General features: G+C 31.7%; 2 protein-coding genes across 7 annotated transcripts; both read right to left on the reverse strand.

The window, feature by feature from the left end:
• Positions 1–481: 481 nt before the first annotated feature.
• Positions 482–8,214, reverse strand: LOC139992818 (uncharacterized). 2 transcript variants are annotated; one of them, XM_072014027.1, is made up of 5 exons: positions 8,146–8,214; positions 5,171–5,474; positions 3,697–3,983; positions 3,118–3,312; positions 482–2,584 (listed from the first exon to the last, which is right to left on the reverse strand). In XM_072014027.1, exons 1-5 carry the CDS (start codon positions 8,197–8,199, stop codon positions 2,546–2,548), a joined length of 879 nt encoding a protein of 292 aa, XP_071870128.1. In that variant the 5' UTR covers positions 8,200–8,214; the 3' UTR covers positions 482–2,545. The 2 variants fall into 2 exon arrangements, with proteins under 2 accessions (XP_071870128.1, XP_071870127.1); XM_072014026.1 differs by lacking the exon at positions 8,146–8,214 and adding an exon at positions 7,836–8,105.
• Positions 8,215–10,726: 2,512 nt separating this feature from the next.
• LOC139993335 (probable ATP-dependent RNA helicase DDX17) lies at positions 10,727–17,616 on the reverse strand. Of its 5 annotated transcripts, none has more exons than XM_072014969.1 (8): positions 17,422–17,613; positions 16,595–16,945; positions 15,541–16,194; positions 15,291–15,463; positions 15,158–15,217; positions 11,917–12,159; positions 11,549–11,723; positions 10,727–11,447 (listed from the first exon to the last, which is right to left on the reverse strand). In XM_072014969.1, the coding sequence occupies exons 1-7, from the start codon at positions 17,436–17,438 to the stop codon at positions 11,551–11,553; spliced, it is 1,671 nt and encodes a 556-aa protein (XP_071871070.1). In that variant the 5' UTR covers positions 17,439–17,613; the 3' UTR covers positions 10,727–11,447; positions 11,549–11,550. The 5 variants fall into 5 exon arrangements, 4 of the variants coding, with proteins under 4 accessions (XP_071871070.1, XP_071871069.1, XP_071871071.1 ...); XM_072014968.1 differs by having other exon boundaries at positions 11,559–11,723; positions 17,422–17,612; XM_072014970.1 differs by lacking the exons at positions 16,595–16,945; positions 17,422–17,613 and adding an exon at positions 16,378–16,514 and having other exon boundaries at positions 11,559–11,723.
• Positions 17,617–17,917: the final 301 nt, after the last annotated feature.

Below are 17,917 nucleotides of genomic sequence, written 5' to 3' on the forward strand. Positions count from 1 at the left end.
CATGTATACATGTTTATATGTCGCTGTACATACTTGAAGAACAGAATCTCTTACATTAAAATAGTTTAAAATAAGGTAAAAATATATAATATATATAGCTCATAATCTGTATCCAAAGAGATTTCAACCAGTCTCTAGTTTTGGATATCAGGCACTGATTCCACTATTGAAGAATCTTGGCCAGAAAGATCCATTCTTTAAAACTTAATCAATACAGTCAACATAGTAATAGTCATAGTAGCATAACAAATATATATTATTATATATTTGTGTACTCTGATATGCATGTAATGTACGCGTAGTTTTATGTGTGTCCATAGATGTAATATTTGTGTACCATATGTGTTATTTTTTTGTTATGTTATTATATGCAGTGTACGCACATGTCGTATTCAAAGAGATGTATACAAGTATAAAGTATTTATAGTCAAATATTAGAACCGCGATTGGTATCAAACCGTTCCATATAATTATTCAGAAGTTCTTTTCTTTTTTTTTTTGGTTTTTGTACGCTGTCATAGGAGCTGAAAGTCATTAATTCTCAGCATAAGATATGGATTAAGCCACGTAAATATCTTTAACCTACTTCATTATTTTTCTGTTATACGATTACAAGAAACGTTTATATTTATTGTCTTTATATAATTAGAACCCTTAAGCCCTTATTTCTTATTGTCTCGTAATTCCTAATAAATTAACGCGATAAAAAGAATTGATTTTTTAAATATTTTGTCTTCTTGGTTCGCATGAACAAGAAATTTCTTTCTATTCACATAATTATTATTGTTATTGATATGTTTGTCTAACAAAAACCTTTATGTTAAAAAAGTAATCAAAATATTTTAATCGTAAGTTACAGTTTAACTTTCAAATTTTGCGGGCAATCGATCGAGCGCTTAAGGGTCGAAAGTCAAATTGATTGTACGTGTAATCGATACACATATAGTTTAAATAGGTATGTTGAACAAGATGTCCACTGGTGCGTTTTCATTCCTTTTGTTTTTTCAAAAATTTCATTTTTATATGTAAGTATTTAATTATTATAATTTTTAATACACTATAACACTTTACCTCTCATATAGCGCAAAATTGAAATCGCATCCATGTCGATTGCACGTACAGGTTACAAGAATATCTCTTAACAGTAATTATTGTCTTCGGTATAGTTCCGTTGATTATGCTTTATTTATCTCTTATCTTAAGTTAGTATATATATATATATTTATTTATACATACATATATATATATATATATTGTCAAAATTTTCAAAATATTAGTCTTTCTATTTTATTGTCAAGTTCAAATAAGGCGGAGAAAACCAGAGCATAATAGTTTAATTTCTATCTTGGATTGGAATATCGATTATAGTATTATTTCGATTACTGTTGTAGCCATTATTAAACGGTTTCATATTCGAAGAATAGAAACGAAGATCCTGATAGAAGAAATAGATATTATAATAGATAATCATCGACTAGGTACAACTACCATCATTATTTAATTCTATTAAAATTTAAATTAATAATATATTTAATAAATAAAATTGTAATAGACATGAAGTATCGTTTATAATTCGAATAACCTTCAACTTCGATTTATCTCTAATGTTTGCTCAAATAATTATAAACGATACTATATTGGTGTCTGTAAATAAAATAAAAGAGAATTTTCTTATCTAAAAGTGTCTAAATATTTTTTAGACTAACCACGTTAAGAATAGAGTCTACTATAGGAACCAGAAGGCTGCCAATAAGAGTATTGTCATAATATCATATAGCCAGATAAAACAATAATTACTAAATAAGCTATAACATTATTCTTTTTCGTTTGAAATCTTCAATCAATTTGCGAGAAATAATATTAGTATAGTATTTATATATTATGGCATCACTAATATTAGCATAATTAAAAGTACTAATAACTAATATTAGTATAATTGAAAAAAAAACGGAAATGCAACATTTTGCTCGTGTTTTCTCCGCTCAGCGGCACAAAGGTACGATTACGTTGCCGCTGTAGCCATATTTTCAGAAATAGTATTAAATTTATATATCTGGAAGATTCTACACAGGCAGCGGGTACGACCGCGTAATTAAATCTGTGCGAGTTTAAACGAATTAAGAAAATATACATTTTGTAGCGTTGCCACATATCGAAACTTCTTTCCTTCCGGTTACGACTTTCCATCGATTCGTTCCATTTATTGACTTACATTTATTCGGGCATAGGTAACACACATTGATTGAATCGAGATAGCGCGGAGATCGAGGTCCGAGATTTCAATGCAAGCCAATGAAATCCTTAAGAACAATTTTCGATAACAACGGAGGAGGAAGAACGAAAATGAAAAGCCCTTTCGTGGGACGATACTCACTGCTATCAACGCAAGGATTTGGCTTACGAAAATTTCGGGGTATCGGAGGTTGCCAAGAAAGCAAATGCGAATCTTTTGCATCTTGTCGCGTGCGAACGTATTCAAGGAATTGATACGTTGATCATTAGGATAGCTTCTTCGTGTTGGAGATGTCGGCAGTCCGTCGAGACATTAACGCAACAAGTATTCACGAGATTGAGGACCGCTCCTCTGCAAAAAGTAGTTGTTATGATCCATTTATATACAATATGATAGCTAGACTGAAGATATTTATGCTATTAAAAAATTAAGAGACGCAAAAATGTACAGAATTCATATAATATACAAAATCATAGAAAATATCTCAAGTATTCGTTCTAATATTTGAAATAAGTCCTTATTTAAGTTCTATTTTTTTATTTATATTCACAAAAATATGAAACTACATAAAGATCCGTAGTATAAGGACATCATTATCTATAAAAAAATGTAGAGCGAGATTTCATTTATTTGAAGCTGGAATTTCATTGAGTTGTTATAGGTTTGAAACGAAGCTATTAGAGCGTTTAGTAATTTAAAGCGTTTAGAGCGTACTATGCATAAAATCAAGGAGGAGACATAAAATTAACGGAGGAAAAAGAAAAATATGAATTAAGTATGTTCATTAATACATTATTAATTATGAATATTAGAGAAACACTATTTTTTCTGTTTCTCCATTAATTTTAATTAATGGAATGATTCCATTGTCATTTGTTACTCACCGTCCAAGCCTGACCAATATTTGGTACGTTCGATGTATGTCGACCTTGATCGAATTCATAATTAATTTTCGTCAGCATTCGCAGTGTCGGCTTCGGAAATTGCTTCCGAGATTGCATATGAAAAGGGTGCTCGTTGTCAACGGTATCCTTGAAGGTAAATGTCTTTTCTGCGAGTTTTTCAGCTTTATGTTGTTCCTAAAATGTTTAATTTAGTAAAAGAAAAAGAAAAATCATAGAAAAATATTCCTTATTTAAAAAAATGATAATTTTTATTACTTTAATGTTTGAAATAATCTGGAGACCAGTAACAAACTTGGCTAATTTATGAAATATTTTCATTGTCACTAAGTTTGAAGTATTAGTTTCAACAATATGTTATGAATAATTTGTATATTGCCAATCGTTTGGTAATATTATATTATTTTTAAGAAATCTTTTCCTAGAAAATTGTTAGAAAGATATAAAAAATTTTATTTCCCAATTTCATGTTATTAATTTTTCTAAAATGGAATTCTTTAATTTTGCAATTCACTCGGTTAGCAAACATTTAACTATATTTGACTCAACTCTGTTATTAACCTGTAGTTCACGAGCTCGTTCAGCGCGGAGTAATTCCTTCAAATGCTGAAAACTGCCCGCCTGTGGGACCTGAGGGGAACCAACAATCGTACGGTATTTCATGTTTGGATGTCGATTCGACGGATACGAATTGATTGTTCCGAAAAGTCGCGGGAGTTTGTCGAAAGGCCGTGCCGAAGGTCGCATTCCATTTCTTAATCTGCTGCCTGCTGGTGCTTTATGTACCATCCTCCCATAAATTGGAGCACTACTTCCTGCACGGTTACGTGCTCTTCCTATGAACCTTCCTGCACATTATTGCCAGGTAGAATGAACAATATTTAATAAAAGATTATAATATTCAGTAATAAAAGGATTTCATTTTACCAAAATGAGAAAAATGTTTCATAAATTCAAAGTACTTTTATTAAAACTAAACCTCCGTAATAGGATTAGAAGTTCTAAATATCGTATACTTCCTTATTAATTTATTTTCATATATTGTACACTTTCTTTGTAACTGTTGCTTCAACATAGGCACCCCTTTGATCACTTTGAACTGTAGTAGTCTCAGTAGAGGACAAGTCAGACATTATTCTGTATTACTCGGTATTATAATATAAAACTGATTTTATTTATCTATCGAATTATTTAAATGGTAAACGAACATTTGAAAATAATTTTTGTAAATATTATTAGTATTAGGAGGAAATAACTCTATTACCTTTCTGAATAGTCTAATTTTAAATCGTTCGAATATTTCTTGTATAATAAGTGGTATCTCTTATTTTAGTTCTTTATAAAGTTAGGTCTTCGTATTTTATTATGAATTTTCTGCAGCAAGTTTAAGTCAGAGAGCACTCAAGATAATGTATAGGCAGGCATCAATAATTCGATTATTTTACTTCTTTGTTTATGTTTGGCCTCTATTGTAAACTACACAGAGCTAGGCCTTAATTAAGCGAGCAAACTATACGGTAACAAATTAACATGTAACTTCAAAATCATTTAACTTCCCCGTCTTAGAATGAATATAACGGTAAATAAAATAAAACGTAATATTACAATAGTTTAATGAAAACAAGGAAAAAATAAAAAGCAAGTATTTATCAATTTAACTTTTCTCATTCGGTTTACAATAAAATTAACTTTTTTACAACACTGTTCCGCATAGAGAAAGCTACGCAAATATATCAAATTCCATTCATCCACTGCAAACTGTCTTAATTAAAATAAAAACCCGAAATACCTCTCTTTTTAAAGTTTAAGTATACCCTATTCGATCTATCTCATTTTATGCTTACCTTTACAATACGTTTATTTAAAGATATTTGCATATAAAATTTTTTGTAGTAAATATTTTGCATTTTTTTTTTATGATCATTTTTCTGTAATTCTCTTATTAACAAGATTTCGTTATACCTTTTTTTAGATAATGTAGACAGTAGGATGAGTGGACATAATGCTATACACAACTCCTGTAAAATCGTCTTACCACGGTGGGTGTGAAGGGACTTGGGGCGTTCGGGATAAGACTTCCAGACGTTGTACGAAAATGGATCGGGATAAAGAGAGTATCCGGTAGTGGTTTTAGCAGCCCTGCTTTGTCGCTTGGTGTACCTCCACATTGCCCTCAATTCCTCGCATGTCGGCTCAGTCAGGTCAACGCGCTTCTCGGCGATGTCGCCGGTGTTCCCTGATTGCGGCGAGATCGGATCGATGTATCGTACACCGGTCACGAACGGGCTGCTTGAGTACGCTAATACAAAAGCGGTCCATACAGCCACAGTACGCATTTTCTAGGGAATAAAATGTCAAAATTCAGACCCAAAGTTCAATTCAAAATAACAGAAAAGGTGATTTCTTTTTATGTACTATTATCTATACAAAAAAACTCCTCATTGGTATCGAGAAAGATTATAATTCTTATAGAGATTACGAGTAAATTGTAAATTAGTATATGAGAAGAATATAATCTTCTGGTTTCTTTTTCATATGAGGTGTTTGAGAAACATTAAGATGCTCTTTTTAAACAATATTTCTGTTTATTTGTTCTATTCTTTTTATTGTCAAGTATTCCAACTGATTAAATAGATTATCAAATTTTAGATAGAAACAAATTAATTTTGTTGGATTAGATAATTAGAGTGATAGCGATTAAGATTTATTTATGATGTAAAAGGAAAATTTAGAAATTAATGGAAACAGAAAAATTATATAATATAGTATTAAACAAATCTCTTTTCTTTCAAAAGAATAAGTCCTGTATTAAATATGTATATTTGTGAACAAACTTTGCAATAGATTTGAAGAAATTGAAGAAATTTCTTGAAGTGAAGTGAAAAAATTTTGCAATAGATTTTTTTAAAGTAATTTTTGGTATATTATTTAATCATGAAATAATTTATTGAAATTGATTTATCTTAATATTGATGTTGAAATAGCATCCAACCGGAATGTATTGGATTCCCGAAATTAATTTAATTTCCATTAGTAACTGAATTACTAAACTTTCTTGGATTAATGGATAATAGTTATCCAATTACGAGTTCCTTTTTGTGTCTGGCGCAACATAAAATTTAATCATTCCCAACACTCGTGCTATGGAATTTCTATTAAGAATGGTGTGTTCTTGCTTTAACTCGTTAATTGAATACTGGAGAGAGATCAACTGCTCGGATCAGTCTATTTCTCCGAATTTAATCTCGCTTGACTATTGAAACAATACTCCATGATTCCTTTTTAAAAACTAACAATTTCGACTTCAAAAGATAATCCTCGGAAGAAATCACAATGAATTCTAAAACATTTATTGACAACCGTAAAATTTAATTTTAATATACATAGGTGCAAGACTAGTATTAGTCAAAAGATTAAATATATGTACCTATATGTATATCTTTTTTTATTATATTTATGTGGGGTTTTCTATAATTCTTTATGAAGTGGATAACTCCTTATACACTGGTATTCTTTACTATTATTTTTATTATATATTTCAATTTATTTTGTTCTTAACATTGCTGTTATTATTATTATTATTAATCATTACTTAATGAAGCCAGTGACTGTTTTTCGATGAAATTGGATACTTTACGTCATCTGATTATTATGGCTACTTCCTCTTTCTTTAACATAAATCTTACATCTGTGTCTTTAATCAGTTGTACAATTTAATGTATAGTGGCAACAATCTGAACGACATTATTCTATAATTCAGAATAGCTGTTTCTTCTCGTATTCTGTTCCTCGACTTCGGTTATGAGGTACAAAATATATATAAAGATATAATTTGTATAAAATATAAAAATATATGAAATTAATTGCTATCTAGAACAATTGACTCCTCAATTAGATGAAGAAATTCAACAGAATATTTAGATTTAATACTCATTCTTAATATGAGGAAAAGAAGAATTTGAACAATTTTTAGCCAGTTTTAATCATTTTTCACACACTCAGTTCTTTCTTTCTTACATTTTCGGTATACACATCACAAATGCCATGAAGAACTCAAACTAAAGGATATGACAATTGAATCATTCAAGTAAAACATTAATAACTACACGGTAAAAAGCTGTAAAAAAGCAAACTAAAGAAGGAACTAACTTAAACAAATAGAAAATGATTACCTTTTACATATTTCGTGGCTATATTTTCCTCTCAAATTTTAAAAAGTACGTACGTAACAAAAAACATATTTTCATTGAAACTATTAATATATTATATACATATTTTTTTCTTTTCTTAGGAAAAGGATTACTGATCGCGTAGCTGCTTTTCGTTACCAGCTCTAACAGCTGTTTCTCGAATATATCCTCCCTGCTCATCGTTTTTCTCATGTCAAATTATATTTCAAACGTAACTGAGCAAAAAATTACCTCCTCCGTCTCATTCTGCAATTAACGTAGAAAGCCTGAAAAATCTAATTTCACTCTAGCAAAAACTCTTTGCTTCAGAGAAACATAAAATAAATCAAAAGCCAAAGAATTTACAATATAAAGAATACAATACAAAGAGGAAAATATATGTAAAGTAATAAGTTTCACCTACTGCTTATTAAAAATTCAATAGAAGCTGTTTTTTCATCCCTTAAAATATAATTTGTTCTCAGTAAAAAATCAAGTGAAAAATGAAGAAAGAAGACTATGAAAATATACCTGTAACATTGATCGTTAATACACGTTGACAGGATATCGGTGGTCGAGTAGCGGAGCTACGAAGGAAGAACGTTTTTCACTGGCAACTTCGATAAATCAAGGAGAGCAGCGAACGAGAGAGCGAGCAAAGAACGAGTCGCATGAATGGAACCAGCGGACACAGGGGTGGAAAACGAGGGTGAGGGGGAGAGGGAGAGAAAGAGAGAGAGAGAGAGAGAGAGAGAGAGGAACAGAGAATGCCAAGGAAGGAAGGAGGTCAAGAGTGGAACGAAGAGAAACTGGTGAATGAACGAGAGTCGGATTCACTAACCTGCCAGTCCACGCAGTCCGGAAACCGAGGAGCAACTGAGAGAGGTGGTATCATCGAGGCGACTATTCGCCTTCCTTTGCTGCCCCCTCTTCCACAGCACACCCCTTCGTTCGCTTCAAACCCCTCTACGCGGGCTCTGTCGAGCCCCCTCTCTCTTTTCTCTCTTCCTTCTTCTCTCTATTCTCTTCTTCATACTCCAAAAGGAGCTTTTCGCCAGGACGTTTAGCTGTTTCTAAAAGTTCCTTTCTAAGAATTCCCTTAGTATCTCCTATATTTCTCTATTTTAGATATGCGTAATTTTATCCTCCTTCCTATAGACTACAATTTCTTGAAAATAATCTTTTGACGTTATATTTGTTAAACATAATAAAATTAATAATATAAAATAAACTGTATTCATGCTAATGGTTATAGAAGAGCTATAGCATTTATTTTTTGTTTTTTGGAGATTACTTTTGTATAGTATCTTCTTGACTTCATTCTTTTTACTTTCACTCCACGATCCATTGAATACTATGAATATGATATTGTTCAATATCATAATTAGGTAAAATTAATTTCGGTACATTATATATATTGTCTTTGAATTTCTTATGTCTCTCTTAGAGCCAGTAAGTCTTCCAGACCTGAGGGTTATGATGTCGTACGGCTAGGGTGGCAGATCACGAATAAGCTTACGCTAAGTTCCGGTTCGCCTGCGCAACAAGTTTCTCCCTGGGACTTAAAATCGTTGTAGCCCGTACCCTCAATCTAAATGAGAAGTAGTTACGTCACTGAACTATCGAATTTACCAAAAAATTAACATTGAACTCTTTCCAATGTTATTTCGGATAAACTAAATGAAAGATCAATATCTCATTTTTCTATTTCTTTCATTCATAATTTTTTCACTTTTGAAACTGATTTTAACAATAAATTCATAAACATATCTAAATTTATGTAAAACAGAAATATTTTAATTAAGATCAAAAATTTTATTTATAAGATTTGTGAAACTAATTAAAATGATTTTAGGCTTGAAAACCTTCGTGGCTGACTAGTGTACGATGAAACTCCTTAATGCTTCAGTACTAGGTATGCGTATACATATAACATGCATACCTATTCCACTGAAATGAACACCTCGCTATCTTTCACATAGATATATTTTTCATTATACGACATAACAAGATCTAGAATTGAATGAAGCTAGAAGACAAAGAAACTTAGCGATATTTCTCCACCGACACCGCTCATTTCTTCATATCTCGATGAAGAACCATTATTGTCTCAGAAGAGCTAGTCTTATCGGGATGGAATAATCAACGCAAAACAATGCCTTTTTAGTCTTCTAACGACGTCAACAGTTCTCTCTGATACAGGTATCGAACGTCAAATTAACAGACTTCTTGGCTGGCACAATTAAACTTTGAAATTTCCGCAATTTCTTTCAGAGCAGTAAATTTCAAACTTTGTACTTAAGTACTTAAGTTGTTGACGTGATTACGAGAAGGAGGTGGCAGAAAGGTACGAGTTTACGTAAAACGTGTAAAGCATGAATTTTTGGAAAAGCACAGGGGTAAATGTCAATTTTAGGGCAAAGTGGTTGTGCCTACATTCGTGCGTATAATCGAAGACAGGGGTGAAACCCCCTCTCTTGTTAGCCACCCACGGCATTCCAGTAATCGGGCTACCGTTCCCTCTTCTTCACTCTACCTTTCCCCTCGATCTTTCAAGGCCCTTCCCCTCTGCTAACCCCGTGTCACAGCAGTGCGGCTGCTGAATGACCGAAAGTGGGGGTAACTCATCTCTCCTCTAACTACCCACGCAATCAATAGCAGCCTTGCTGCTTCTACTGAATGGACTCTGCCCTCCACGGTCTCCGCTGCTCTTCGTCTGCTTCGAACCGGCTTCTATCCCTTTTCAGCCTCACTCTATCGATTACTACGCCCTTGCCGTGCGATCTTGCGGGGGGCCGCTCTATCGACCCATCCACCTGTATTACAGTTCATTCATAAATCTTTGCTGCTTTTCACTCGGGATTGCAGCTTGTTTCTTCCTCTATTGGTTGTCTAAAGAATATTATTACATAAATTTTCATATTTCTACGCCTGGTTGTTGTTTATCATAGGATTTATAAACATTAAAATCTGTAAAAAAAAAAAGAAACGACACGTGTGCTTGAGTTACGAGGAATATCAGAATACCGTGTATACTCTTTCTGTGGTAATAAATTGATAAATAACTTCTGTTTTAATATCGTGCGGTTTTATGTCAATATTTGAATGAAGATTGCTTGGTAAAGACAACTTTTTCTGATTTTCTGTTTGATGATATAAGAAATGTGGGGTACTAGCCAATATAATGGTGTTATAGACAAGCTTCACTCATATAGGATCCAATCAGTTCACTGTCGGAATGATGAAGAGATCCTTCAATAGACATTTGTTTGGCGATGATTGAGCAGAAATGGAACATTTAGGATTTCTTTTTAGACAGGAATTTGTAATATTCAAAGAACTAATTTAATACAATATTTTGTTCATTTTTGTATCTTTCCTTCTGTAGAGTAGGGAAGAATGAGAGAAAGTTAACGAATAAATTTTCAAATAGTTAATAAAGTTTATTTATTACATTTTTATTAAATACTGTACATTGTTTCATCAGTTTTAAATGCACGAGTACGTGTTACAAATTAATTCTTGATAAACATTAGACGCATCTACAACTAATCATCGAGTTTTATAGAATCTTCCATTTAGCTAAACTCACACTATCGCTTACTTAATTTAACTAGTGTTGTTGAATGTTGCAAAGATCATTATAAAATATGCACGTGATACAATATGTATGTGAATATAATAACTCCATATTCTTAGTCTATGTTTATCTATTACAGTTGAAATTTAGGACGTAAACTAAGATCGACATCGATATTTGCATTTTGAAACGATAACCTTACTCGAGAGTTTTTTTGACTCCAAAAGATTGGATGGTTTATCGTGAAGCTTTTTAAAATCAACATAATTTAAAATATGTTCAATTAATCGCATCATTTTGTTGTTTTTTAAGAATATATACTCGTTCGTCGAAAACAGTCATCTTATATTTCTAAAATAATCTATTATAATGCACAAGGATTATCCGTAAAAAGTTAGATGTTTACGTTAGTGGAACACCAATATTACGGTTTATATGACATGTATCAAGTCGGTACTTCAAAAGAGACGTAAAAAAAACATTAATTGTATGCAATTGGTTTTGTCTTTAACTGCCCGTGGAAGATCATCTCTCGCTACTCCAGTAGCTCTTACCGATCACTTCTGTAAACGTACAAGTCATTTTACATAATATAAAATTGGGGAGACTGTTTCACAGATATCACTAAAGTATAATTAAATGCTTTAGCATGATGTGAACATACCGTTACTTACCTGTACGATTGCTAACAGGGCTACGACTTCGAGAATAACTCCGACTGTAACTGCGACGATTACCACGACCGTTGTGTTCCCTACTGTGACTTCGACTTCTACTTCTCGAGTAACTACGATCTTTTCCGTTTCGGCCACCTCGAGACCGCCATCTATTTCTTCCGCCTAAAAATATCCACACAATTAATTAATATTTTCTGAAACTACTACAAATATACTAAGAAACTGGAAATATTAAATGAAAGAACTTATTATTTCATCATATTTAAGGTAATACGAGATTTTTGAAGTACAAAAATCTAGAGCAAATGATAGTTAGAAGAGATTATTTTAATAGGTAAAAGATATATAAGAGTACCTCTATGCCTGCCATATCCACCACTCTTACTATCGGCAAGTTCAAGTAATTTCGGATTGATAACTTGGTTCGCTTCTTTTAATACCTGGATTAGGTCGTTAGCCTTATTCGAATTATTAGGTGTAAAAAAGGTATATGCTGTACCAGTTTTCTGCCGACGACCTGTTCGACCGATTCGATGAACGTAATCTTCCGAACAGGAGGGATAGTCAAAATTGATGACAAACTTGACGTCTTCAACGTCTGAAATAAAGCATTATGTATTAGCTGTTAATCACCAAAAGCATCCGCCTCCCAGACAGACGTCAGTTAAGATAGTAGTATGGCAAGACGTATATAAAATATCGTATTAAATATCTCAATCACTTATTTTAAAGAAATATTTAGATTAAAATACGCTCTCCAAAAGGTAGTACTACAGTCATTCACCTATGTCACCTCAACTAAGAGTGTCTTATAAATTTATCTGACTATATGTATTGTAAGCAAGTTTTAATATATACATATATAAAGAAAAGGAAACACACACGCATATAAAAAGTCTTGTAAAACATATCATTTAAAGATTTCTTAAGAACAAATATTTGCTTTTGTTCTTAACTTCGTTCAAATAATAAAATGAAATAAAGATCAAAGGAACAAAAAAGAATACTATGTCTTTAGAGAGCGTTTTAACTAAAGTATAAAGTGCTGAAATAAATTTCCGCGCGAAAGCAATTCTGGTTCCCTTCTCTAACAAAAATAATATTTATTTTAATATACATTTCTATTAAAAAAGTAATATTTCAATTTCATAAAAATATATTTAATTTGAAATACATACAAATATTATTAACTTGTATACATAATTGAAAAACAATATAAATATTTAAGTAAAAAGAAACCAGAATTGATATACATAGAACCTTATTTGATATGATAGTTAGTATAATGTGAAAATGTAATGATATAGTTATCATAAAGGATTCAGGAAGATAAAGGAAATGTAAATTCAAATGGATGTAAAAGTGATACGTGTGTGTATGTATATAGAAATATACATAAATATATATACATACACATATAGAATGCTTTATAAAATATTCAAAATTCTTGAACTGAAAAAGAACAAGGCAGTTCTTGGCAGTATTGTGTGACCATTAATCAACAACTTTTTGAATTTCCACATAATGCATATATAGGAGATAATTTTATGTATAAAATAGTCTTTGAGAATTTTATTGTATTATATAAAGTTGGTAAATGATGATCACAAGAAAATATCAAGAATTATCTTGTTTTTTATTCAAGAACTTCTCATACACTTCAGTATGTCAGATTTTACAAAACATTTTGTTACATATGTATATGCAAAAAGTGTACATATTGAGACCCCCAGATAAATGCATTTGAACTGTACTACATCTTTTTGGGGAAATCTAAGACATTTTTGATTAAATGAAATGTTGGGCAATTCTTAATTTAGAAGACATTTAACAGAATTTTTTTGATAAATTTTCAGATATACACATAATTCAAATACAATTACAATTTTTAATTGAGCTACACAATTAGGCAATTATATCTTCCAAATAAACAATCACGCAACATTTGGATATCGAGCGAAATTTTTCTTTAATAAAAAATTATCTGAGATTTCATTGAATGGGAATGTTAATACAGTCAAATTACCTTTTTTCTGGGTGGCTTATACAGCTATATATATATAGCAATTAATTTAAGATTACTGTTATACTAAAATTAGGCAATGGGTGAGTGTCGCTAGCAACGTACGGGCAGGGCCTGGCTGTTTGCGCTCGCTCCAGCTACAGCCTCCGCCATTCTGTTGCTACAGGGCACACTTAGAGGCTCTGGCATCAGCTACCATGCCACCGCCTCATTGGACCGTTGTTGGGTCTGATTAGCTTGAGCGGCCAGCGCAGGGGATTCTATTCTGGCAACAACGACTTGGCCAGCCCAGATGGCGTACAGCGTAGCGTAGAACTGATATCCAGTATGTAGGAGGTAAAGTAGACCCCGATTTGGCCCGGACTGGCCTTTCACGGAATTGACGTATAGAGGCACGCGTCGCAGCCAGCGCAGACAATGCAAACTAGTGCACCACCGAACAAACAGGCGGCGGGCACCCCCAATTTGCTTTGCATTACCCGGCGTAGGTCTGCGCGCAATGTGCCTCTGCAATACAAACAAAGATCCAACCGCGTTAGGTACATGTTTATCTTATTATCTTCCTGTGTTCAATATGAATTTTGTATTACAGTATTTCATTTTATTTTTGAATTTTCTGTTCTATCTCTTTTTATCAACTATTATTAACAGAATTCTGATAATCTCAATGAAGGCGATTTTATGGGAAAGAATATCTCTAAACTTCTATTTGATCATCTGTGACTACGGCAAGCATAGAACATTTTTATTAGATTGATCTTAAGTTTAAGCTATAATTACGTTACAAATATAGTAATATAAAATGGTGCATCAGCACTTTATGAAGTTATTCAATTCTTTAAGAAAGTGACACCTTACATCTCCACTATGAACTGTACAAGTACTTGTTTCTGACTTTAGAATTCATTTGCTTTCTCTTTAACTAGATCAATTGCTTCTGTACCTTTATAAATCAAGAGCTTGCCTTTATAAATCAATTTCAACTTGTTTTTACTACCTTTCTCTCATGTATTATAAAAAATTATTACCTTTAGCAAAAAGTGAGGAAGCAAAATAAACACAAATATTAGAAATGCTGAATGAACCACGTTATGCATTTAAAACACTATGTATCTATTATCTATAATTTTAATTTATTTTCACAAAATAAAATTTTTTAATATCTAAAATTTTGAAAAATTTCTACAATTTTCATTAACTTTTACTTATCAATACTTCAATGAAAAAATTTATAGTTATTTTCTTTTCAATCATAAAGTGGTTCAAAAGATCAATGAAACCTTGTTCTGATTATATGAAAGTCATCTGTATTAATATTAAAAAAATGAGAAATGATAAGAAGTAGATCCTCGTTTTATTTAGGATAATTTTCTTAATTCCAGTTAACAAGTTTATCATATTCTCCATTTAGTAATTATATTTTTAATAACAGAACAAGATATCTCATATACTGCAATGATTATTAAGCTCACTGGTAGAAATGTGATTTAGAGCAATTCATTCTCCATATCAAAGGAAAATGATCAATGACACTTGATATTTTATTATATTATAATAACAATTGTTTACTTACCAAGACCACGAGCAGCAACATCTGTTGCAACAAGAATTGGCGCTTTCCCTGATCTAAAATCTAAAAATTAAACATAAAATTTAGTTTCAACTATACTTCAAAACATTGTTAGTATCCAATTAACAATGTTTACCTTGTAAAACCCAATCCCTTTCTTGCTGTGTCTTGTCACCATGTATGCAAACAGCTGGCCACCCATCTCTCTTCATTTTCCTTGTTATTTCATCTACTCTCCGTTTCGTCTCAATAAATACTATAGTTTTGTTTTCACTTTCCGCCATTATTTCCTTTAAAAGTGTGCTTAATCTATAATTGAAAATAAAATTAATAGTAAAGTCTCATTGAGCTTTCCAACAGCTTTATAGATATGCTTAATTTCTTACTTATTTTCTTTTTCATAGTCTTGACATACATCAATAATTTGTAATATATTATGATTTGCAGCTAACTGTAGGGATCCAACATTAATTTGAGCATAATCTTTTAAAAAATCTTCAGCTAAATTTTTTACTTCCTTGGGCCATGTAGCTGACCACATTAATGTCTGTCTATCTGGCCTAATTTGTTCTATGATCTTTCTAATTTGAGGTTCAAATCCCATATCTAACATTCTATCTGCTTCATCCAATACTAAATAGGTACACCTTTTTAAATTTGTACGCCCTGATTCAAGAAAGTCTAATAATCTACCAGGTGTAGCTATGACGATCTCTACCCCACCATCTAAATCCCTAGCCTGTGCACCTTTCGGTGCTCCACCATATAGACAAGTGTTTCTAATACCAGAGGAATGGCCAAAATCATCAGCAACTTGCTGAATTTGTTGTGCAAGCTCTCGGGTTGGAGCTAGCACTAAAGCAATAGGTCCATCCTTTCGTCCTAACTTAGGTTGACTATTAATGTGAACAATTGCTGGGAGTATATAAGATAATGTTTTCCCAGAACCTGTTGATGCAATTCCTACCATGTCTCTTCCACTTAAAGCAATTGGCCATCCCTGTGCTTGTATTGATGTAGGTTCAGTAAAACCTTGTCGCCTGAAAATTATAAATAACAACATCTCTATTATAATCTGTTATATCAATGGCTCTCATTCTGTAATACGTGATATCTTAATTCAAAATTTTCAGTAGCTATTTTAATAATTTAAACTAATTTTAGTTCTTTAGTATTTTTTTCTTGTTATCTTAAAGTCCTAACAATTTCAGCTCCATTCTTACTTGATTTGATGAAAGTAAAGTTTCCAGAATAAGCAAGTTTTAAGTTCTGATAGTATTCTTGGCAATGTACAACATATCATCACATACTGGATACTTGTTCTAAACTTAAGAAACAAATTCTAATATCACCATTGTAAAATATTTGCACTTCATAGCTACTAATACATTTGGAGCATTTTTGTCTTGAACAAAATTATTACCTGAAAAAAATGCTTACTTTATCTCCTTTAGAACATAGTCTGGAAAACCTGTTTCTTCAAATGTGAATACAGGATTAGGTATATTTTTCCCCTTTAGAGTGATTTCTTTTTCACTTCTGTACTGTTCAACTATACGTAAATCCCGATTTTGAACTGCCTCATGTGGCACATAAAAATCTTTTTTGAAAGGTTCCAATCGACTTAAATCCCATCTAGGTTTTCTTAAATTTGCTCCAGGTTGACCACGACTGTTTCTGCCACCACCCCGATCTCTACCTCCACTACTGCCCCAATTTCTTCTATCTCTTGGTGATCTGCTACGAGATCTACTGCGAGATCTACGTCTCCTATCTCTATCACGACTACGACTAAACAATGAAATACACAAGTATTATTAATACTTAAGTATAAATCTTACTATTTCTATGTCATAAAATTCATTTTCCAAGCAAAATACTTATGTCAATTTATAAAAATAAGAATAAAAATATTTGTATTATTTCTTAATTATCTTATAAGTTATATACTGCTTTTGAAATATATAAAATCCATGACAGAAAATTTTAATTTTACGATGCATTTTCGAAATTCAAATTTCTTCCAAACTTATCCTGAAAATACGCAGGAGGTTATAATTGACGCAAAAATATCATAAATGTCGTAGGATTTTTTAATAGTTATTTTTTGCTTCCTACTTCTTATTTTGAACGTAATTCTATTCTACTTTAATGCATAAACAGTTGCAGTTCAAGTGCATTCATTTCGAATATGCGATTATTAACGCTGAACATTGAGCATATTGATAACATATATTTCCACATATCTACATGCGGGTATACTTTACCTTCTGTAGCGGCCCATGATTAACTTTCTCTTAGTTTCCTTCTTCTTTTTTTACTACGAAGCTCTACTAACAATAATAATTGCCTAAGTACAAAAAAACACAAGATGCCAGTAAGTTATAAAATTTGACTCCAATTAAAAAACGTAAAGTAAATGAAAGCGGTTCCTTAGCCATAAACGACGTAATCACAAGAGGTAACTATACTGTAATGCTTCTTACGCATGCGCAGCAATCGATAAAATCTTCGTTTAAATGATTCTAATATTTTTAATTTTACCCTTTAAAGGGTAAAATTTGAACATTAAAAAGACTCCACTAATTTACTAATATTGTCTCAAAAACATAAATATTATCATTCTTAAATTTATCGTTGAAAATTGTGTAGTAAAATCACTGCTTTTAGATTTTAAAAATATCTATTCGTAAAAAATTTTTATTAGCGAAGGGATCCTCATTTTTATTCAGTATATTTTCTGTATTTGGATTTCTATTTTCA

Source organism: Bombus fervidus, chromosome 12, assembly GCF_041682495.2.
Source record: "Bombus fervidus isolate BK054 chromosome 12, iyBomFerv1, whole genome shotgun sequence".
In the NCBI taxonomy this organism is placed as follows: Eukaryota; Metazoa; Arthropoda; class Insecta; order Hymenoptera; family Apidae; genus Bombus; species Bombus fervidus.